The sequence below is a fragment of the Bombina bombina genome, chromosome 3 (assembly GCF_027579735.1).
Source record: "Bombina bombina isolate aBomBom1 chromosome 3, aBomBom1.pri, whole genome shotgun sequence".
NCBI lineage: Eukaryota > Metazoa > Chordata > Amphibia > Anura > Bombinatoridae > Bombina > Bombina bombina.
The window spans coordinates 817,168,521-817,192,378 of record NC_069501.1 but is presented as its reverse complement, the minus strand read 5'-3'; the positions used below and the strand labels follow the sequence as shown (position 1 = coordinate 817,192,378).

At 35.2% G+C, this 23,858-nt stretch overlaps 1 protein-coding gene across 1 annotated transcript in view; it reads left to right on the top strand.

Annotated features, from left to right (window-relative positions):
* The window catches only part of CUL4A (cullin 4A), a 433,228-nt gene that overhangs the window by 19,288 nt on the left and 390,082 nt on the right, over nt 1-23,858 (top strand). Inside the window, 4 exon segments of the mRNA XM_053707765.1 lie at nt 1,755-1,859; nt 3,992-4,060; nt 13,648-13,721; nt 16,363-16,525. Coding sequence (XP_053563740.1) covers nt 1,755-1,859; nt 3,992-4,060; nt 13,648-13,721; nt 16,363-16,525 — 411 coding nt within the window.

Sequence of the window (23,858 nt, the reverse complement as noted above, 5' to 3'; positions counted from 1 at the left end):
TAATAAAACCTGAGTGTCCCTTTAAACAATAACTATTTTATTGTAGACTGTCCCTTTAATATTATTGTAATGTTCATACTATCCCTAATCTGTCCATAAGTTTGTTTCTTTTTTTATTATTTTTTTTTAACTGTGCTCTTAGGTAAAACTAGATAGTCATGGCTGATGTCTTCTATGACATAATAATATCACTAATGCAAAATCTTCATTTAAAAAAGAAATTAAAACAAGGACTACCAAACCAAGAATATGTGATAATACCTTCTAGATAGAAAAAAAATGTCCAAAATAATCTTACTGAAACCTCTGGGTGAGCATAGCATTGTGAATGGATTCATGGAATTAATTTACAAAAAAATAAACATTGAAGCCATGAATATTAAGCCTTATGCTATAAAGTATATTCCTGGATGAATAACCTTTGGATTACAGTGTATCTTAAATAGAAAGCTATCTTTTAGATAGATAGATTTTTTTTTCCTCAAAAAAAACTCCAAACATTTTATTTAAAAAAAAAAAAATAATCAAATTTACATAAAATAATAATTATATATATATGTGTGTGTGTGTGTATGTGTAAATAATTGATTTTTAGCCACCCTACTTAAAATATAGAATTACTATTAAATACACATAAATAAAACATTGTTTATACATGTATAATATACCCACAGCTTCTTTAGATATAATATTCATGTCCTACTTACACTAATGTATTCACCACAACCCCATCGCAATATAAACCTCCTACACTATTTTCTTGATCCGATGTAATCTACAAAACGAAATGGTAATCCACAAACCCAAAGGAGTCTGATGTCGGATCCTCCTCTTCTTGGCTACTGTAGGTATCCAAATCCTCTCGGTGGCCATTTTCTATTCAGAAGCTACTATGTGTTGAGGCACAATGTAGTAGTTTTAGCTATGTATTGAAACCAATCAGAATTTGCTCTTTATCTTTAACTTTATTTTGCAAATTTCTACCAACCCTGTTTTTGTTTTGTTGAATACACCAGCACAATAAGGTTGAAGATTTGGATAATCGTGACAGGTTTCATTTCATGGTAACCCCCTCATCATTTCAGTTTTTGTGCAAGACCTCTGCCCCTCTCCCCCTCTTAGAGGAACTGATCTCGGTAAATGTTACCTAAGGAAAGGAGCCAGGAAAAGGACATTTCTTTACGTCGTGCTTCTTTTTGCATGTTTTCAGGGTTAATAGAGTGCCAATGCACCTGTAGTTTTTATTGCATTTAGTTTTTCCCCCTGGATAAGATAACTTAATTAAAGGGACATTATACACTCATTTTTTTTTCTTTGCATAAATGTTTTGTAGATGATCTATTTATATAGCCCATAAAGTTTTTTTTTTTTTTTTAAATGTATAGTTTTGCTTATTTTTAAATAACATTGCTCTGATTTTCAGACTCCTAACCAAGCCCCAAAGTTTTATGAGAATACCGTCATATACCTACTCCAACTTGTTCCTGTTTGTGTAAAGGGTCTTTTCATATGTAAAAGAAGGGGGGAGGGGGAGTGTCTTATTTCTCACTTGCAGTGGGCTTTCCAGCTACCTTTTCAACAGAGCTAAACAGAGAGCTTCTAAGTAAGTTTTTAAACAGTTTTATACAGGATTTTTATATCAGTATCTGCATCTTATTCTTTATAGTAGTGTCTATTACATGCAGTTATATGAAAATGAGTGTATACTGTCCCTTTAAAAATATAACTTGTTTATTTTCTCTTGCTTTCTGTAGGCAGTTGAAAATTTATGTTCGTATAAGGTTTCTCCAACACTTTACAAACAACTTCGTCAAGTTTGTGAAGAACATATGAAGGCCCAGATACATCAGTTCAAAGAATATCCTTTTGTCTGCAAGCAGTGAGACCCTGTAAGTTTGCATTCAATGGGGAAATCCTTGCAATGTAACTTTACATGATTTGCAGTTTTAGAGCCCATGCAGAAATGATCAAGACTTGCACCTCCTATAGTGCATTTATGTGGTTTATAAATGAAAATGCTCTTGATTTAAATAACATCCAACACTTCTGCTACAGATTGTGTGACAGCCATATATATAAAGCGACAGTGAAATCTAAATAAAACTTTTATGGTTCAGTTAGCGCATATAGTTTTATACAACTTTCCAATTTATATCTATTTTAAAATTTGCTTTGTTCTCTTAAAGGTCCTTTTTGGAGAGTAAGCCTAGGCAGGCTTAGGAGCAGCATTGCATTACTGGGGCCTAACTGAACACATCGGGGGAGCCAATGACAAGAGGCATATATGTGCAGCTTTCTCTCAGTAGTGCATTGCTGTTCCTGAGCCTACTTAGATATGCTCTTTAACAAATCATACCAAGTGTATAAGCAAATTTGATAACCAGTAAAACTGCATATTCTCTATCTCAATCATGAAAGTTTTGATTACTGTGCCCTTTTTAAGCACATTTTTGCAAGGGAAATTCAGGGGAAAAAAACAAAATTTTAGCCTAATTCAGCTTTTTGCAAAAGAAATTTAGAACTTACACAAATATCTCGGGTATAACTATCAAAAGAATACACTTTAATAACATTGAAAGACAAGGGACCTCTTGGACTCAAATAATTATTATTTAGATGGTAAACAAATAGAATACTAGCAATAACCAAAAGTACTGATGGTTCTATGCTGGTTATAAAAATGCTGAAAAATGAATACAAATGTCTAAAAATCCCATTTAAACGAATTGCAATAATAACCTAGTGTATGTTTTTACAATTTTACAGCCCACTAAAACTAGAGTATAAGTGCTAGAAGTAACTTGATAACAATGCAGTAATAGTGCCTTTTTTCAGAAACGGTATTTTAACTGCATACCATAAATCTGATCATTTTTGTAGAGAAATATACAGATATTGATATAAATAAATTAGTCTTTAGTAGGTTATTAGGTCATTTTTATAGTCTGCAAAGCCTTCAGTAATTTTAGCTATTTTGTTCTTTTTGTGTTCCCCAAAAGTATATTATCCATCTACACACATTATAGGTGTCCTAAGAGGTGTCTTGTGTTTTATTTTTATTTTTTTTATTTATTTTTTTGGGACACTAAATACACATTTTTTCTTTCATGATTTAGATAGAGCATGCAATTTTAAGCAACTTTCTAATTTTACTCCTATTCCCAATTTTTCTTCGTTCTCTTGCTATCTTTATTTAAAAAGCAGGAATGTGATGCATAGGAGCCGGCCCATTTTTGGTTGAGAACCTGGGTTATGCTTGCTTATTGGTGGGTAAATGTAAGTTTCCAATAAGCAAGCGCTATCCATGGTGCTGAACCTAAAATGAGCTGGCTGCTAAGATTTACATTCCTGCTTTTAAAATAAAGATAGCAAGAGAATGAAGAAAAATTGATAATAGGAGTAAATTAGAAAGTTACTTAATATTTCATGCTCTATCTGAATCATGACTGAAAATTTTTGGGTTCAGTGTCACTTTAAGTGCTGTATTTTGATTTTTTTTTTGGCGAAATTCAATCTCCCCGGTCTTTTCTGCCCGGGGAGATTAACCGCTCCTGCCCGCGCGTGAATGGCTGAGCGATGGCAGGGGGCGGGATTGCAAGCGAGCGCAAAATAGCGCTGGTGTGCAATGCTGAATTCCTCCAGGAGAATTCAGAGAGCCAGAGGCAAGCTGCAGCGGACAGGGGCACGTAATAAATCGCCCCCCTTAAAGGAGTGGCTCAGTGTTCAAGTATAACATTTTTCATTGACAAGTAGTTGCAATTATAAATATTTCTGGCTTAAAAGGCTCTTAAAACCTAAAAATGATAAGAAAATTTAACTTTATATATTTTTTTTTTTAGATACATTTTTGCAACTTTAGGCATGTTGCTATTTTTTTTTTATTTAAAAGTATACTTTGAAATGCACTGTTACATATTTCAAATTTTCTTTAGTGTAATAAATTAAGTATGCAGTTTATTTTGCTTTTCCTTAACTCACATATTAGTGCACAGATTCTCTTGACAGTTTTTTGTTTTTAAAAAAAGTGAACAGGTGTTGGAAAGATCATTGCAGACAAATGGTGAGTATAATTATTTTTGTTTTTATAATATTCTCAAGTAATGTCAAATGTGTAAAGTTGGCATGAGAGCACATATTATCTATCCCCTTTATTTGTTCTATCAAATCCCACAGCTTCTATCCATTTGTATTTAACCCCCTAATAATGCACAGTGTACATACCATTTCCTGGGCTGGGGTAGCGAAGATCTTGCTGACAGATGCGAGACTGCGCTATTTCTGCATTCCTCCGCAGTGAGGCAGCACAGAAATAGCATTGTGGATGTCACCCTTGCAAGCGATTGCAGGGATAGGATGCCCCAGTGATTGCATGCAAGTCAGTAGCGTGCTTTCATTGTGAGATACATGCTGTGCATGTTGCAACATGCCTACATGCAAGGCTATTTCTATTGACTGTTACTGTGTATACACTGTGAAAGCAAGCCGCAGTGATTTGTATCATTAAAATGGAGCCTAGATACTGGTATCTTGCAATATATGCTGGATATGCAGTCTATAAAGTACCCCCATGGACATGTGCTCTATATGACAGCCAGTCACAGTGATCATGTGTCAGAAATGGGACAGTACACTGTAAATTTTTTTTTATATTAATGTATTTTCAATGACTTGTTATACCAGCTGCAGAGTATAAAATTTATGAGAAATTTCATTCTCAGGTTAATTTGTGTATATGAAGTAGCTGGTTTTGTGCTTTTTAAACCACAGCCTATTACAATGGGTTGAGCTTCAGGTAATATCAGATCTCATTATGTTATCACTTTGTGTACACAGACTTGCTTCCTTATCTTAGAAATGTCTGGAAAACTAAAGCTCAATACATAGAACAATGGACAATTATAACTTTATTGCTTAACTATCCTGTACCCCACTGTGAGTTTAATTTCTTCTGCCGGCTGTGTTTACTTAGGCTATTTAATAGCTGAGACTCCAGTATCAAAACTTCCAGTATAGGTTGGGAAACCACAAGCCAAATCAGCTATTTCAAAGGCCAAAATAGGTATAAAGGAGCTACTTGTAAACAATTTAATACACTCCAGCAGGTAAAATGGATCATACGGAACAATTTAAATTAGAGAATTTTTTTGAGTGAACTATTCCTTTAAATATGCCTGTATCATCTCTGTTGCAGCCAATATGACTGCAAAGTATGTCAATAAAATTTGATGTCAAATTTATCTAGTCTATTTTTTTTAAAGTAGGATTATTCTTCTAATAGCAACAGTTCTTGTGTTCTCTCTTTCCATTCTGGGATAGAAAGTATCATATTGAATTTCCATTGTCTCGCTATTAGGGATTTTGCCCCAATTAAGCATATTTGGAGAAGTAAGAGTCTAAGTTTACATGTATGCTTGGGTTTATTATTGAATAGAACCATAAGGGGTGTTTGTTTCAACGTAGGAGCAAAAAGGGAGCTTAAGGCTTTCTCCAGGGATGTCCAGAAGTTGTGCAGATGGGGGCATGACCACCAAATATGGGACAGTTTTGCTACAGCCCCTCCAACACTGAGAAGATGAGGTATAGCAATTTCACTCTAGATGGGGTAAGGTACCACCTCAAAACAATTTATTAATTTATTTCCAGAACTTGGGTGGACGTAGAGGATTTATGCATGAAATCAAACATCTTGGACCATTTTGCCGGTGGTATGTCTAATACTAGTTCCTCTTGCCAGGACTGAGTGAATTTAGGTAATGTTTTAAATACGCTATCATCTAGAATCCGTCTAGACTTGGCTAGAGATCCACTCAGATATTCTGTCTACAGAGTTCCTCAAAGCGGGTGAGGGGGTGAAGAAGTGTATTTGTGTGGAGAGAGATGCAAAAGGGGTTGTAGTTGTGAATATTTTAGCCAGCAGCTATAGGTTCCATCTAGGATATTAGTGAGTTCTTGTCTAAGTTGTAATTTCCCTTGGTGGAGAAAGTTGATCAGTGGGTATTGCCCGTGGTGATGTGTAGGCTCAATATTAGCTCAGTGTTTTGAAAGAAGTTAATTTTATTTTTTTGTTATCAGATAACAAAATGCAAAGTGAGTGACCAGAAGAAAAATCAAAGCAATGTTTTGTGTGACCACCCTTTGCCTTTAAAACTGCATCAATTCTTCTAGGTAGCCCTTCGGAAACTCAGGGATTTTGTAGGCATATAGTCGGGTGCATGATGAAATTAATTAATTATACTAAACAGATGCTAATGATCATCGATTTTAATATGTAGGTTGAAACACAATCCTTAACTGAAACAGCTGTGTAGGAGGAATAAAACTGTGTGAGGAACAGCCAAACTATGCTACAAAGGTGAGGAGTCCTGGTAGTGATGGGTATGGTATCAGGTGGAGAGAACTGAAAAAAATGTAGCTGCGGACAAACGCAGAAGATTAACCACAGATGTCTATTTAACCAGTACAAATTTTATCAATAAACTCAACAATAAAAACTACCAAACTACTGTAATAAATGCAATAGCACAAGAAACACACAATTAAGGTCGACCTTAAGAGTAATAAAAAAAAAAAAACACAATTCAAAAAGCAGTTCATAAAAATCAATTCATAAAAAATATTTCATTAAAAGCATTTCATAAAAGACACCGCTTCATATAGCTTAGCGGTGCAGTCAGAGTGAAAAAGGTTAACAAGTTAATAGCATAGAAAAAAAAAAAAAAATACTGGATAAAATGCTGATAACAGATACGCAAGGACAAGCGTTACAAACTCAATATGAGTCCAGTGTCCGTAATCCTCAACACTGTGTGTGAATAATAGTGTTCGTTGAAATTTCTAAGTTGTACGTAGGTTCCTCAGTATTAGACTGCTCTGGTCTGCATAGCGGTTCTGCACATTAGAAAACAGCTGATGTTCCGTATATGTCCGTCCGTAAGTGCAAGATTAGACTTGCAAGCTTGAAAAAGATTATTTTGAAACGCGTTGCTCATGTGGTCTCCTTAACGGAGCACACCTGTTTTAGTACTGAGCATAGTGTTCTCGAAGTTTGGCTGCTACTGAATTCGGGCTACGGCACCTCTGACTCTTTTTGGCTGGTTGTATATCAGCCGGATTGAGCATTGTGTATTCAGTTAGCTAGTATTCAGTTAGCTAGCGTTTAGAGACACTTGCTTCTTTTAATTTGTAGTACTTTCCTGCACTCTTAGAGACTTATTAGCAAGGTGTTTCTTGCACCTTGTTTTTGGACATTCAGTCTAATCTTGCACTTACGGACAGACATATACGGAACATCAGCTGTTTTCTAATGTGCAGAACCGCTATGCAGACCAGAGCAGTCTAATACTGAGGAACCTACATGCAACTTAGAAATTTCAACGAACACTATTATTCACACATAGTGTTGAGGATTACGCTCCTGTTTACGGACACTGGACTCATACTGACTTTGTAACGCTTGTCCTTGCGTATCTGTTATCAGCTTTTTATCCAGTATTTGTTTGTTTGTTTTTTTCTATGCTATTAACTTGTTAACCTTTTTCACTCTGACTGCACCGCTAAGCTATATGAAGCGGTGTCTTTTATGAAATGCTTTTAATGAAATATTTTTTATGAATTGATTTTTATGAACTGCTTTTTGAATTGTTTTTTTTTTTTTTATTACTCTTAAGGTCAACCTTAAAGGGACATTATACACTTATTTTTTCTTTGCATAAATGTTTTGTAGATTATCTATTTATATAGCTCATGAAGTTTTTTTTAAAAAAAAATGTTTAGTTTTGCTTATTTTTAAATAACATTGCTCAGATTTTCAGACTCCTAACCAAGCCCCAAAGTTTTATGTGAGTACTGATGTATACCTTCTCCAGCTTGCTCCTGTTTGTGTAAAGGGTCTTTTCATATGCAAAAGAAGGGGGAGGGGGGAAAAGTGTCTTATTTCCCACTTGCAGTGGGCTTTCCAGCTACCTTTTCAACAAAGCTAAACTGAAAGCTTCTAAGTAAGTTTTTAAACAGTTTTATACTGGATTTTTATATCGGTATCTGTGCATCTTATTCTTTATAGTAGTGTCTATTACATGAAGTTATATGAAAATGAGTGTATAATGTCCCTTTTAATTGTGTGTTTCTTGTGCTATTGCATTTATTACAGTAGTTTGGTAGTTTTTTATTGTTGAGTTTATTGATAAAATTTGTACTGGTTAAATAGACATCTGTGGTTAATCTTCTGCGTTTGTCCGCAGCTACATTTTTTTTCAGTTCTCTCCACCTAATATCAATAAATAATAATTTATTTTAATATCATATATTTTGTTGCTGTACGTTAGTTGTCAGTTTCCATTCTCTTTGTAATAAATTTTATTATATTTTAGAGTTTTATTTGGTCCTGTTTTTGATATACTATCCAATACAGTTACACTTCAGCTTTTTGTTAGCTCTCCTGGGTATTTTCTTTTTTCTTACGTATAACCTTTTAGGGAGTTGAGAGACCCTATATTTCCTTTTGGAGTTTGTGTATCAGTTTTATCTTGGCGCAGGTTATCTTGTATTTTTCCAGAAAGTGATGGCTATGGCCCAAACAGAGCCATGATCTGAACCTCTTTGAGTCTGGGATTAAATTAAGACACAGAAGCAATTGAGGCAGCCTAAATCCACAGATGAACTGTGGTTAATATGTTTGAAACAAGCATTTCTATTTTTAAGTATTTATTACTTTTAAACCTTTTTTGTGCAGTAGTGTATGTCAATCATAGTGTTCAAATTTTTATTTTATAAACATTTTTTTATTTCAATAGTTATTGTTTTGTTTTTTTGTTTTTCTAAGTTTTTTTTCATTTTAACGATGAAATGGTTAAATTGAAATTTTTTAAAATGCCTCTAGGGTAAATACACTGGGATGTTTAGTATATTTAAATATATACCTTTTGTATAGCAGTTTTGGTAGTAAATGTTCTTGTTAAACAAATAATTCAAGTGGAAACTGCTGCTGATCAATCAGCAGTTTGTTACACAGCTTAGTCATGCGACTGGCGCTGCAGATTTTGATCAGCGGCGCTTTATTTTCTTAGCGGTACTTCTACCATGTATTTAACACCTTTTGCATGGGTTAAACATACAGTACTGCAGGATCTCTTAACAAATTAGAGCATGTAATTGTTAAACTTTTAATTGGAATTAAAAAAGACACAATTTTCTGAGCTAAATTTACGTGAAAAGGGGCAAAATAAATAAAGTATATTGCAATTTCTTTTACTATTAGAGAAAATATTCCCACAAGGGGAAAAACGACTGTGCTGCTAACTGCAGCCTAATTAGTATCTAGCAAAAACAATACAATTAATTATAGAAGTAGTAAACTACACACACACACACACACACACACACACATATTCAATCAATATAACATATGATTCAAAATAAAATCCAAATAAAAGTGGAAGTAAACTTCTATTTGTTACATTCGTATAGTCTAATATAATCCACAGTCCTTAGGCTTTTCATTTATGTGTAGAGATGACATGCACAGGATAGCTGAAATACAAAGGATCGCCAAAAGATAGCAAGTTCAGTGGCAAAGGTGTTTTGTCTTGCTTACACCGCAAATTGCTGGTAAATCCGCTCAGTATTGTCATCTCATCAGGGGTATTACACTCTTAACCGGCGTTTTCCCAAACACAGCACTTCACACCATTAGTCTGATCCCTCTGATTCCAAACTACGGAAGCCGATGCAGGACTCAATTAGAGCAACGCGTTTCGGCTTCACCTTTTTTTCAAGCTCTAAGGAATAGCATGTCCTGCCATATTTATACCACACTGATCTTAAAGTGATTAACCTTACTATGACTGAATAGGTTATACCGTAACATTAAGTTAAAGGTACAGTTTGCAGGCGAGGAGAATAATTGGACTGTCCAAGATAAAGGGAATGATCAGTGGACTTTAAAGAACTTAGGTCTTAGAAAAAAAGAGTACATATAACCCAGTCTTACGCAATAATAGTGTTAACACTTTTATCCAATTAGTTAACGTGGATGTAAATAAAATACAGAAACAAAAAGCCAAAAACAGTGTTAAATTGCCTAGTAACATCACTAAATATGGAAAAAAAAATCATTACAAACTTTTAAAACCAAGCTTGATCAGATTTTATTGAAGGGGGATGACAAGGGGGGTGCTTCTGTCATAATGGACAGAAAGTATTATATAGAGGATATTAAACAGCAGCTCAGTGACACTGACACATATAGGCAATTGGAACAAAATCCAGTACATAAAATCCAGAGAGAATTATTGGACTGCCTGGAGGTAGCAGTTAAGATTGGTATCATTGATACAAAACTTAAGGACTTTCTATATAACAAAGAGCCGAGAACACCAGTATTCTATATGGTTCCTAAGATACATAAAAATCTTGCTGCACCTCCAGGCAGGCCAATAATCTCAAGTGTAGATTCAGTATTCTCCAATGTGTCAATCTTTATTGATAATTTACTGCAAGTAGAGGTAATAAAATATAGTTCCTACATCAAAGACACAGGAGATTTTCTTGAAAAGGTTAAGGAACTAGCTTTACCTAATGACAGGTTCATCATGTACACACTAGATGTTAAGAGCCTGTGTACGTGCATTAAGCATGCAACAAGCATAGGCATTATCAAGAGAGTACTTGGTGTAGATAAGGGACTGTCACAACAACAATGTATGTTTATAGAGGAGTTTTTAAGGCTCATTCTGTACTAGAATTTATTTTATTTTCCAAGATGACTGGTTTATCTAGATAAAGGGAACAGCCATGGGGTCTAACGTTGCCCCATCATACGCCAACCTATTCATGAATATGGTAGAGGAAAAGATCATCTATGAGAATAACTTGTTTAAATTATTTGGTGGCGCTACATAGATGATGTATTTGGCATGTGGTGGGGTAGCGTAGACTCCTTGACTAAGTATGTTGCCGAATTAAATGTTGCTGTCAGGTTTTTGGAATTCACACTAAACTTCAGCGAAGAAAGTATAGTGTTCCTATATACAACAGCTTTCATCCTCAGAATTTGGTAGAATCACTCCCTAAAAGCCAACTGATGAGGGTACAGAGGATAGTCACTGAACCACAAAATTTGATAAAAAGATCTCAGGAAATGCAGAAGAAATTCCATGATAGAGCGGGTACAAACAAGCTGTCTTGGATAAATGTAACCAAAACCTTGAAAAATTAACCCCAAAAGTAGACAATAAAAACAGAATGGTATTTTCATCCCAATATAGTATTCATGGTAATCAAATAGCAAAAATTATAAATAAGAATTGGCCTATTCTTCAAAAGTGTAATAGTCAGGTTAAGGAGTTTCAAGAAAAAACAATTATTGCATATAAAAGGGTCAGGAATTTGAGAGATCACTTTGTTAGGTCAGATATAGGTCCATCAAAACAGAACAGATATCTAGGTAAAAGGAACCTAGGTTGTTACCCCTGCTTGGGATGTATGAGCTGTAGCTCTATCATTAAAGGAAAATAGTTCTTTCATCCAAGAAGTGGTAAAAAACTAACCAAGGAATTTTTTCACATGTGAGACATTTGCTGTCTATTTAATCAAGTGTCCTTGTGCCCTCATCTATATTGGAGAGACGATTTGAAAGGTCAGAGATAGAATGAGCCAGCACTGCTCCAATATTAGATGTGGGAATAGGGAAGCACCAGTATCACACCACTTTTTGGAAAAGGGGCATAGTATAAGCCAGCTGAGGTGGCAAATAATTGATCATGTGGGACCGCAGAGGAAGGGAGGTGACCGAGAAAAGCTACTTAAAAAGAAAGACATGTATTGGATAAACAGATTAGGAACTTTGGTCCCAAATGGAATGAATAGGTACTTTGATTGGTCAGTTTTCTGGTAATAGGTGAATATTTTACATTTTTACCTAGAATTTATTTATTTATATATATATATATATATATATATATATATATATATATATATATATATATATATATATATATATATATATATATATATATATATATATATATATATATATAAAGGTGGTATGCTTTAACCCTTTCGTGACAGGGTTAAAGTGCCTACATCGGAACAACTGTTCCGATGTAGACAAATTGAAACTACGCGATCGTGCATACGATCGCGAGATTTCAATTATTGGATCGCATCTGGGGGGCGTCCCTACAATCCTAGGAACGCCCTCCAGACCGCGATTAAATCCCTGAAGCACAGAAGGCTTCAGGACAGCCGTTAGTTATGACGTTCCATTCCGTCATAACGGCTTTAAAGCCCAGTCTAATTATGACGGAATGGAACGGCATAACGGCTTTAAAAGGTTAAATAAATAGTTTAGTTATTTGTTTAAACAGTCATCAAAAGACAAACATTTAAAAGGGTAATGTCAAAAAGAATTGTTGCCTTTTTAAATGTTTAATGGATTATATCAAAGTGTGTTGACAGTCAAGACACATGGTGGCGCTAGAGATAGCTTTGATAATGGCGCCAAACCAAGTTGTTTAAAAAGAGGCATTTCAGTGTATTGTGTGTGTGTGTGTATAGAATGATTAAGTGATATTCATCACAAAACGTTGCTTTTTCTATTTGTCAACTTACTTAAGAGTGTATAAAAACCTTAAATAATCTTATGAGTTTAATAAAAAATCTTAAGGATTATTGAACATACAATTTGAGTCCTTAAACAATATTTAAAGGTACACTAAACCCAAAAATGTTCTTTCATGATTCAGATAGAGAATACAATTTTGATCAACATTCTTATTTACTTCTAATTTGCTTCATTCTTTAGATATCCTTTATTGAATAAATAGGAATGCTCATGGGTGAGCCAATCACACAAGGCATCTATGTGCAGCCACCTATCAGCAAATTATATCAAGAGAATTAGATAATAGAAGTAAATTAGAAAGTTGTTTAAAATTGCATTTTCTTTCAAAATCATGAAAGAAAAAATGAGGGTTTCATATCCCTTTAAGTATAATGTGAACAAGGGCACACTTAACAATATATAATCAAAATAATAATTTTTTGCTCACATAAATTTCATGAGCTTATTAGCATATTATATATTCACAAAAAGTTATAATATGAAATAAAGATTATCCCAAAAGATAAACTTAATCAGACAAAAAACAACCTACATCTAATTATTGATACCGTAAGGTCCATTTGCCTTCCTTTTTAAAAGCTCTTTGTGTGGATCCTCACCTCTCCAGTTACCCTTATGTTTATCAAAGCCTTTATAAACGAAACCACTCCGATCAGCACTATTACATGACACAACATATTTTGGGACTGGTAGGTCTTTATTTTTACCAAGGTTATGATTCTCGATAGACCAAATGTGTTCCCTAATTCTCTCACGTAGGGGTCTTTCCGATTCCCCAAAGTACTGAATTCCACACTTACACTGTATAACGTAGATTACATTTTTGTCAGTAAATCTGATGGTACTCTTTATTCGATAACTGTGTTCTGTTATAAACAATCATTTATAATATAACAGGACACATTTGTAGAATAAACTATGCAAACCTAAACATTTTATATTAACTGTCCCTTTAACTGGGGGCTGATAATAATAGTAAGCAGTTTTCATGTTAAAGGGTTTATTTTTTATTCATTCTTATTCTTTAGATCATGATCAGGAGTATCTTCCTTTTCTTGGATCGGACATATGTGCTTCAGAACTCTATGCTTCCATCAATATGGTATGTTTCTTCGCTGCAGGTTTTCACAGCTTGCAGAAGCTAAAGTAGTAGAGAAGAAATGACTGGCAAGACAGTAAGAGTTGTTGCAAGATAAAAAATTTTTATTTTAAATAAAAGATGGAATTACTGTATTTAAGAAGGGCTCCAAAGATTCAATAATTCAGGCATTAAAAATTGTACTTTTTTTTTTTTTTAATATTTTTTTTACAAATTAATTTTATCCTACTTCACTGAAGCATTTGCCCTTACTTTAACGGTATATGGTAAGTATATATTAACATTAAAGGGGTACTAAACCATATTTTTTTTCTTTCATGATTCAGATGTAGCATGCAACTTTCTAATCTACTCCTTTTATCAAATTTTCTGTGTTCTCTTGCTATCTTTATTTGAAAAGCAGGAATGTAAAGCTTAGGAGCCAGCCCATTTTTGGTTCAGCACATAGGTAGCGCTTGCTGATTGGTGGTTAAATGAAGCCACCAATAAGCAAGCGCTACCCAGGGTTCTGAACCTAAAATGGACTGGTGTTTTGTTGAATCTTTAAACTTGTCTGAATGTGGAACCACGTCCCTTCTAGAGACGTGGTTTCTCTCAATCCGACGGGTTGCGCATGCACAACTCCCACATATCAAACATACTTGGAATTCCAAGCACGAATACCAAGCATGCGCACATTGCCCGTTAGGCTGTAAAACTCATCGGGCAAAGCAAGTTAAGTTATTAGTGCTGCCATATTGTTGCTTCGTGGCCATCCTTAGGAACGAGTTTCCGCAGCTGGATTCAGAGCTCTTCCAATACAAAGCCTGCTTGTGATCAGTGTTGTAGATGTATGTACATAAATGTATACAACCAGGAGCCCAATAACTGTGCCCACTTTTTACCCGTCACGTATTGGAAGAGCTCTAAATCCAGCTGCGGAAACTCGTTCCTAAGGATGTCCACGAAGCCCCAATATGGCAGCACTAATAATTCAACTTGCTTTGCCTGTCGAGTTTTATAACCTGACGGGCAATGTGCACATGCACAGTATTCCTGCTTGGAATTCCAGGAATTCCAAGTATGTTCTGAGATGCGGTAGTTGTGCATGCGCAACCCGTCTGATTGAGAGGAAGTGACGTGGTTCCACATTCAGATGGGAATGAAGATTCGACAGAACACCAGCTCCTACGCTTTACATTCTTGCTTTTAAAATAAGAGCAAGAGAATGCAGAAAAATTGGTAATAGGAGTAAATGAGAAAGTTGCTTAAAATTGCATTCTCTATCTGAATCATGAAATAAAAAAATGTAGGTTTAGTATCCCTTTAATGTGTCACTTTTGTTTTGCAACCTTAACTGTAAATGGTGTTTTAAGAATTGTAGTATTCTATACTGTCTGTAATATATGCTTTACTAAAATGAAGGCTAGTATGAAATAGCCAATCAGATGGCTGAATTGCTCATAGTTAATATTAAAAGTAAAGTTTATTCTTTGGTCCTTATTCCATTATTTGTCTGTTGCTTTATAAAACCCATAAATTTAGAGGGTCATGATACAGAAATACAGATAATGGCTTGATAAATAACCATGATGAATTTAAGTTGTTTTCACTCACTAAAATGCAGTGGCTGAGTATTTGTATTCTGTTTTATACACACCTTGGGTCAGATTTCAAGGGGCATGCAAACTGATTTTTTTGCCAACTACTCTCAAAGTAAACTTTTTAATGTGGGTGGGTTAGCGCAAATATTAAACGTTGAAAGTAAAAGTCTACCATGGACTTCAATGCATGCTGTTAAAAAAAAAACCAAAAAAAAAAAACCTTATCCCTCGCTCACTAACACGACACCGCATTAGACCAACTGCTTTAAGGCCAAAGGTAGTTAGGAATATTTTATAGTCCAATCTTCTTCACATAGAACAAAATGTTATTTAAATTTTTTTTTATATATATAAATAAATAAATATATATATATATATATTACACACTGTATATTGTAAAATATATATTATACATCTAATAAGTGTGTATGTATATACATATTTACACATATTAACACAAACATATATATGTACACATTTATATACTGATTTATATACACACATACTCAGACTGAAAAGGGCTATAATGTACACATCATATGTCTAAGTATAATACATGATTACGGCTTCCGTCAAAACGCGTAAGCCAATCTGACACACAGCACCCATTTGCACCTTCATGGACTTTGTCTTTTAAATATTGGAATAAAGGATTTTGTTTTACTCGCGGACCAATCGTTTTTTGCCATTGTTCATTCTAAATATAATACATTGCCATTTACCATATCCCTTTTTTAACTCTTTTATAAAACATATACCCTGTCTGATAAAAATATTTCATATAAATATTAATAAAAATAGGAGTAATAGTTTATTTAAATGTATTTATGTTGTGTTTGGTGCAACTTTTTTTTTTTTTACCCTTACACATTATGCTTGGTTTTTAATCTAGCCCTTTATAAGGTGGGGTTATTTTTGTTTGTTTGTTTAATGTTCTATAGGGATAAGTAGGCATAGGAATTGTTCTTGGCATCTGTTTGTAGTTTGTTCTAAGAGAACCATCTAACGATTTATGTTCAAAAATTACAATTATCCTCCAATGCAAATAACTGTTTGTACAGGGATATGGGATTGGATCTTTTTCGAAGTCACGTTATCAACGACCAGCTGGTTCAGAATAAGACAATAGATGGGATTTTGCTCCTCATTGAAAAGGAGCGCTCTGGAGAAACTGTAGACAGAAGCTTGTTACGAAGTTTACTTGGCATGCTGTCAGATTTACAAGTAAGTGTTCTCTTCCATTTGAAAGAAGTTCACGTGATCAGGGTAATTGAATCACTCTGACTGAAGCACTGTTCATAAACCCAATTCAAAATCTAACAAATATTTTTTATTTTTTTTAATTTTAAATACCTTTTTAATTCAAATGTTGACAGGCATATAATAAAGCTTTACAGCATTTCTCTATTTGAATACATTTCTACTTTATACAGTTAAGTAACGTAATCTTTTAGTTCTTTATCATTCATATATCCTCAAAAAGAAAAATATGCCATGAAGTCCATTCTGCTATATGGGAAGCTCCAGGAAATGTCGTTTTTTTTTTTTTTTGTGTTTTTTTAAACAGTAACTTAATTTTTTAGCATTGAAGGCTTTAATCTTTGAATTTTTGAGGTAAGCCAGTGGGAAGTTATAAATGGTCATTAGATGAACAAATAGTTTTATAATAAACTGAGTGAAATGAAATTCACTGACCTTAATAGTTTATGGAGGTTTGTGTTTAGCATCAATTTAGGAAATAGATATAAAGAAAAAAAAAAGAGAGGGAAAAGAATAGAAGAATAAAAAAAAGAAAAAAGGGTGCTATTTTTACATTCAGTAACTATTGAGTGACATATGGTTGGTATTATTTCAGGCAAAGTCTTTTGCTTGAGTTTGTGGCTTTCAAGGATAGAAGGGTTTGTGCTAGGCGGGTACCAAATTGGGTGGGAAAAAAATAAATAGAATAGCATCAATCCCTGTTGTGAGGTGGGAGGGGATTATGCTGTACACCCAGTCACCGGGTTACAGACATCCGACTTAAGTACAACTCGTACTTACAAACTGAGAAAATAGAGCTTTATCGCCAATCCTTCATTCCAGGATAACCCAAAATACTCAAAATTCAATTGTCACAAGGACAGAAAGTGATGTGAAATTTTCTAAACGGGGCACAGATAGCAAAACAAACTCTTCACTATGCTATCCAAAACAAAACAAAAATATTTGGCTAGAGTTTCACCTAAAAAAGTGCCTCTTCCAAGTTGCATACAAATTCAACTTAAAGGGACATTATACACTCATTTTTTCTTTGCATAAATGTTTTGTAGATGATCTATTTATAAAGCCCATAAAGTTTATTTTTTTTACATAAATGTATAGTTTTTTGCTTATTTTTAAATAACATTGCTCTGATTTTCAGACTCCTAACCAAGCCCCAAAGTTTTATGTGAATACAGTCAGCTACCTTCTCCAGCTTGCTCCTGTTTGTGTAAAGGGTCTTTTCATATGTAAACAAAGGGGGAGGGGGAGTGTCTTATTTGCCACTTGCAGTGGGCTTTCCAGCTACCTTTTCAACAGAGCCAAACTGACAGCTTCTAAGTAAGTTTTTAAACCGTTTTATACTGGATTTTTATTTCAGTATCTGTGCATATTATTCTTTATAGTAGTGTCTATTGCATGCAGTTATATGAAAATGAGTGTATACTGTCCCTTTAAGAACAAACCTACAGAACCTCTTAACCTGGGGACTGCCTGTATATAGAAATGTTTATGTATGGAGAAGGTGATCAGTTAGTGTTGTGTTCTTGACTCCACAAGAAAAAGTATCTCATGGTAAGAATGTAGTTGGTTTATGGAAAGATAATGGTATTTTTCTAGTCTTTTATTAAGAGAAAATTGGGTTAACCATTCACCCACTGTAGGGGCACTATCTTGTTTCCATTTTCTGGGAATTATTTTTTTAGCACTGTTAAGTGCTATGTGTAATTGCCTTGGATTGTAGTTTAGGGGTATCATGGAATAGCAGGATTAGTGGGTCTAAAGGGATTGTACTACATAATATTTTATTAATATCTGCCGTTACTGAGTTCCAAAAAGTTTGAATAATGGGACACGTCCACCATACATGGAACCTTTTTGACTACAATTTCTCCAGCAGCGATCTGAAGTCTGCGGGAATATGTATTTAAGGCGTTGTGGGGTAAGATTACCACCTCATTAGGAACTTATAGTTAACTTCCAAGAGTGAGGCTAAGGGCTAGATTTATGAAAGGCTAGGCGAACTCTGTATGTGCTTCGCCTGTAACTGCGCCCCAGCTCGCCTCCGGAGAAGCACACATGTGCTCCTAAATTCATCAAAAAATAGACGTAACTTTGCGCAGGCGAGCTGGGGCGTAATAATGATAAATTTTGCCTGTTGGAAAAAGCATTTACTCCCTATTTATCACTGTACATCCCTATAAATATTTATGCCGCCATGTTTTGATTATTAAAAAAGCGTTTTTTAGGTAACTATTTAGCTTATATTTATATTATATAATCTTTCTGTGCTGTTTTTGCCATTTGTTGATAATTTAAGATCACAAATATATATATATATATATATATATATATATATATATATATATATAACAGTAGCAGAGATGTGCACTCTCACTTAGTGGCAGCTGCCAGGGTGCTAGTAAAGATCCATATAGAAAGAAAAAGCAGACTTGCACTCACTGGTCTTTTTTGTGAAATAATTTACTGCAAAAATGTGACGTTTCGAGGACAAAATCCCCTTCCTCAGACAATGTGTTTAACAAACAAGAGTGACTTTATACATTGTGTAACTGAAACCCCTCCCCTCAATTAGACAAAAAACCGCCAAATTGTAACCATGGTGACCACTGAGTCACATTTATACACAACAAATATTTACCATATAGGATAAGTGTTATCATATCACCATATATACATAAATGAGCCATCCTGGCTCAACCAAAACTGTGACAGCCCAAGTGCCCGTTATAAAAACTGTGATGCAATGAAAACAAGCATAGAAAACAGACAGATCACTCAGTGAGTGTGCTGAGAGATACCGTTCATTCATACATACAATCCTATAATATTCAATAGGGAATTCAATTTATTATATAGAAATGACAAATCGCCAATGTATAACTCACCCGAGAAGGGACATAACCCTCAGACTCAGGAGCCGTTCACTGCCGCACCGGCAAACAACGCCGGATAGAGAACCCGGAACCCAGTCTCACGTAGGACTCTCACGTGTGGGGGGCAAACAGCCAATCACCGGGATTGTTTACCGTTGCCACGGTGACCAGAAGCCGCAAGACGCACATAAACTATACAGCCCTAAGGCAAAAACTGATAAGGCAAAAACTGATAGAGTAATGGTTACACACGCCCTTAAGCTGTAACAGAGAGGAGCACATACAGAGGATCCAACAATCAAAGATGCACAATCAAATGTTAATATGTATCGCCACGGTCAAAAACTCGTTGTGACCTCAATTGTAATTTGATCGAAAAATCTATCAGCCAAACACATTCTCCAATTAGAAGTAGAAAAATAAAAAAGAGTATAGAGTACACAGTAGAAAATATAAGACGTTGTGATTACACCATTGACCGTATTTACCATAATGTGCCATAGACCCCATGCATTACTATAGTAGCCCTAGATTACAACAAAAAGAAGAGAAATAGACATAGATCGAAGCCCACATCACCACTACAAGGGTAAAAAGGAAAATAAAATAAAATAAGATAATATAAAATAAAATAAAATAAAAGAAAGAGTGAAAAAGAAAAAATGAAGAACTTAAATGAATTTTGCTGGATGGTACGTGGACTCTCCCAAACAAATATTAGTTAGTAGCACAGTCTATGGAAAAAAGTTTTTCCATATATATATAAACTGTTGGTACCATATGCACCTGTGGAAGCGCAAATTTCTGCAATAACAGTCTCTTCTTGACGCTGAGCCTTTGAAAAATTAGTTAAAAGAAGAAAGTACTGTATCACAAGATGTAAAAGCATGTATTATAATGGTATTCACCTCAGTCTGTATGGCAAAATATACAACACGCAATTGAAGCCAAAATTTCAGTTCCCTATCGGCGCCAAGCAATGATAAATAAGAAACTGTGCGTATTTGTAGATCAGGCTGTTAAATTACACCTATTTCTAATGTATATTGTTGCACTCGGGAACGCGCCCGTGCGCCAAGGCAAATGCAAGCGGAGTGCGAAGAAGTTTTTTTTCAGATTTGCGCAATTATACAGGGAGTGCAGAATTATTAGGCAAATTAGTATTTTGACCACATCATCCTCTTTATGCATGTTGTCTTACTCCAAGCTGTATAGGCTCGAAAGCCTACTACCAATTAAGCATATTAGGTGATGTGCATCTCTGTAATGAAAAGGGGTGTGGTCTAATGACATCAACACCCTATATCAGGTGTGCATAATTATTAGGCAACTTCCTTTCCTTTGGGAAAATGGGTCAAAAGAAGGACTTGACAGGCTCAGAAAAGTAAAAAATAGTGAGATATCTTGCAGAGGGATGCAGCACTCTTAAAATTGCAAAGCTTCTGAAGCGTGATCATCGAACAATCAAGCGTTTCATTGAAAATAGTCAACAGGGTCGCAAGAAGCGTGTGGAAAAACCAAGGCGCAAAATAACTGCCCATGAACTGAGAAAAGTCAAGCGTGCAGCTGCCAAGATGCCACTTTCCACCAGTTTGGCCATATTTCAGAGCTGCAACATCACTGGAGTGCCCAAAAGCACAAGGTGTGCAATACTCAGAGACATGGCCAAGGTAAGAAAGGCTGAAAGACGACCACCACTGAACAAGACACACAAGCTGAAACGTCAAGACTGGGCCAAGAAATATCTCAAGACTGATTTTTCTAAGGTTTTATGGACTGATGAAATGAGAGTGAGTCTTGATGGGCCAGATGGATGGGCCCGTGGCTGGATTGGTAAAGGGCAGAGAGCTCCAGTCCGACTCAGACGCCAGCAAGGTGCAGGTGGAGTACTGGTTTGGGCTGGTATCATCAAAGATGAGCTTGTGGGGCCTTTTCGGGTTGAGGATGGAGTCAAGCTCAACTCCCAGTCCTACTGCCAGTTTCTGGAAGACACCTTCTTCAAGCAGTGGTACAGGAAGAAGTCTGCATCCTTCAAGAAAAACATGATTTCCATGCAGGACAATGCTCCATCACACACGTCCAAGTACTCCACAGCGTGGCTGGCAAGAAAGGGTATAAAAGAAGAAAATCTAATGACATGGCCTCCTTGCTCACCTGATCTGAACCCCATTGAGAACCTGTGGTCCATCATCAAATGTGAGATTTACAAGGAGGGAAAACAGTACACCTCTCTGAACACTGTCTGGGAGGCTGTGGTTGCTGCTGCACGCAATGTTGATGGTGAACAGATCAAAACACTGACAGAATCCATGGATGGCAGGCTTTTGAGTGTCCTTGCAAAGAAAGGTGGCTATATTGGTCACTGATTTGTTTTTGTTTTGTTTTTGAATGTCAGAAATGTATATTTGTGAATGTTGAGATGTTATATTGGTTTCACTGGTAAAAATAAATAATTGAAATGGGTATATATTTGTTTTTTTGTTAAGTTGCCTAATAATTATGCACAGTAATAGTCATCTGCACACACAGATATCCCCCTAAAATAGCTATAACTAAAAACAAACTAAAAACTACTTCCAAAACTATTCAGCTTTGATATTAATTAGTTTTTTGGGTTCATTGAGAACATGGTTGTTGTTCAATAATAAAATTAATCCTCAAAAATACAACCTAATAATTCTGCACTCCCTGTAGGCGCAGAGTGCTTTGCTGAATATGGCGATCAGTTCGTATGCGCTATTTTGGACGGAATTATAGGAGAATGGCTTTGATAAATCTAGCCCTAAGTGTGTTGATTTAGTTGTATGTCGGAAGATTTTGTACTATTTTTAAATTGAAACTTGTGTTGGGAGTTCCTTTTGCCATTTTTGTATATAAGTAGGAAGGTTATATTATGGGGGTGAATTAAGTATTATGTATAAAAGAGATATAGTGTGTGCTGGTTGGTGACATGAACTACATAGTTGTTCGAATCTAGTGCGAGCACGCAATAAGTACGATTTTGTGTTTATAGGTATTTATGAAATTATTTGGTTATATCGTAGCCATGGAATAAATAAAACATTTCCCACAGTCTGTGGAATTATTTTTGATGTATCTGTGAGGAAATAGATTGGTATCAATCCATTTATATCTATATTTGATCCCTGTGGTGATCCATATTCTATTTTAATTTCCAGATTGTGGAATATGGGGGTGAGGGGAGGAAGGGATACTCGATAGTGTAGAGAGTTTGCTTTGGAAACATTGAATGTTTCCTTGATTATAGGGTACAGAATGTCTATATTTGGTTAGAAGCCAACAGCATCTACCCAATTTGGGTGTTGAGATGAGGTCATGCTCCAAGGAACCCAAGCCTTGGATGATGTAGTTAATTGGTAACTCCAGTCTATATATTATTTTTTGTAGTATTGTGGAATTTTTATAAGCTTGAAGGTCTGGAACCCCTAATCCTCCTCTATCAGTTGGTAGGTAAAGAGTTTTTTTTTTTTTTTTTTTTTTTTTGCTATTCTTGGTGGCTTTTGCGCCAGATGTACGAATTTAGGATGGATTGAAGTATGGGAATATAGGGAGTTGTGAGTGAGATTGGTACTGTCTGAAAGACATAGAGCAATTTGGGTAAGAGTTTCATTTTAACTACATTGATTTGGGAAGCCAAGTTGTAGTTAAGGAATTTAAATATAATTACGAAAAATTCATACATGATTTAAACAGGAAGTGTGGATTTGGTGATGGTTGTATACCCAAATATTTTAGAGATTTTGATTGAATTTGGTATGGATTGTCAGTCCTTAAAAATTCACACTCTCTCATTGGGACATTTCCATAGAGAGTAGTTCAGACTTGGAAGAGTTTATTACATAATTAGAGGCCTTGCTATACTCATCTAGTAGGCTCTGTACCTTTTGGCAAAGTTTGCATCGGATTTGTCAAGAAAAGTAGTAGGTCATCAGCAAACCGTGTTGCTATTTGTGGACCCGTTAATTCTGAGCTATTTCTTATTTTAATTGCTCCATAAAAAGTAAGAATAGTAAAGGAGATGGGGACACCCCTATCTCGTTCAATTCTTAATGTGGAATGAGTTCGAAAGGATACCATTCACTTTTGCTGTTTGTTGGGCATAAAGGGCAAATATTTTAGATATGAATTCCTCTGGGATTCCAAATTTTTGAAGGGTAAGTTGTTTTTGTTGTTGTCCCCCCCCCCCAGTCAAAAGCCTTTTCAGCATCTGTTGACAGGAGGACTGAGTAAATTTTGTGTAGGGAAAAATATTGCATGAGATGTAATATGCGTCTCGTATTGTACCTGGATTCTTGGCCAGGTACAAATCCTGCTTGGTCCGTATGTATAAAAAATGGGAGAACAGTGTTAAGTCTATTTGCTAAAACTTTCACGTAATTTCTTAGGTCAACATTGAGGAG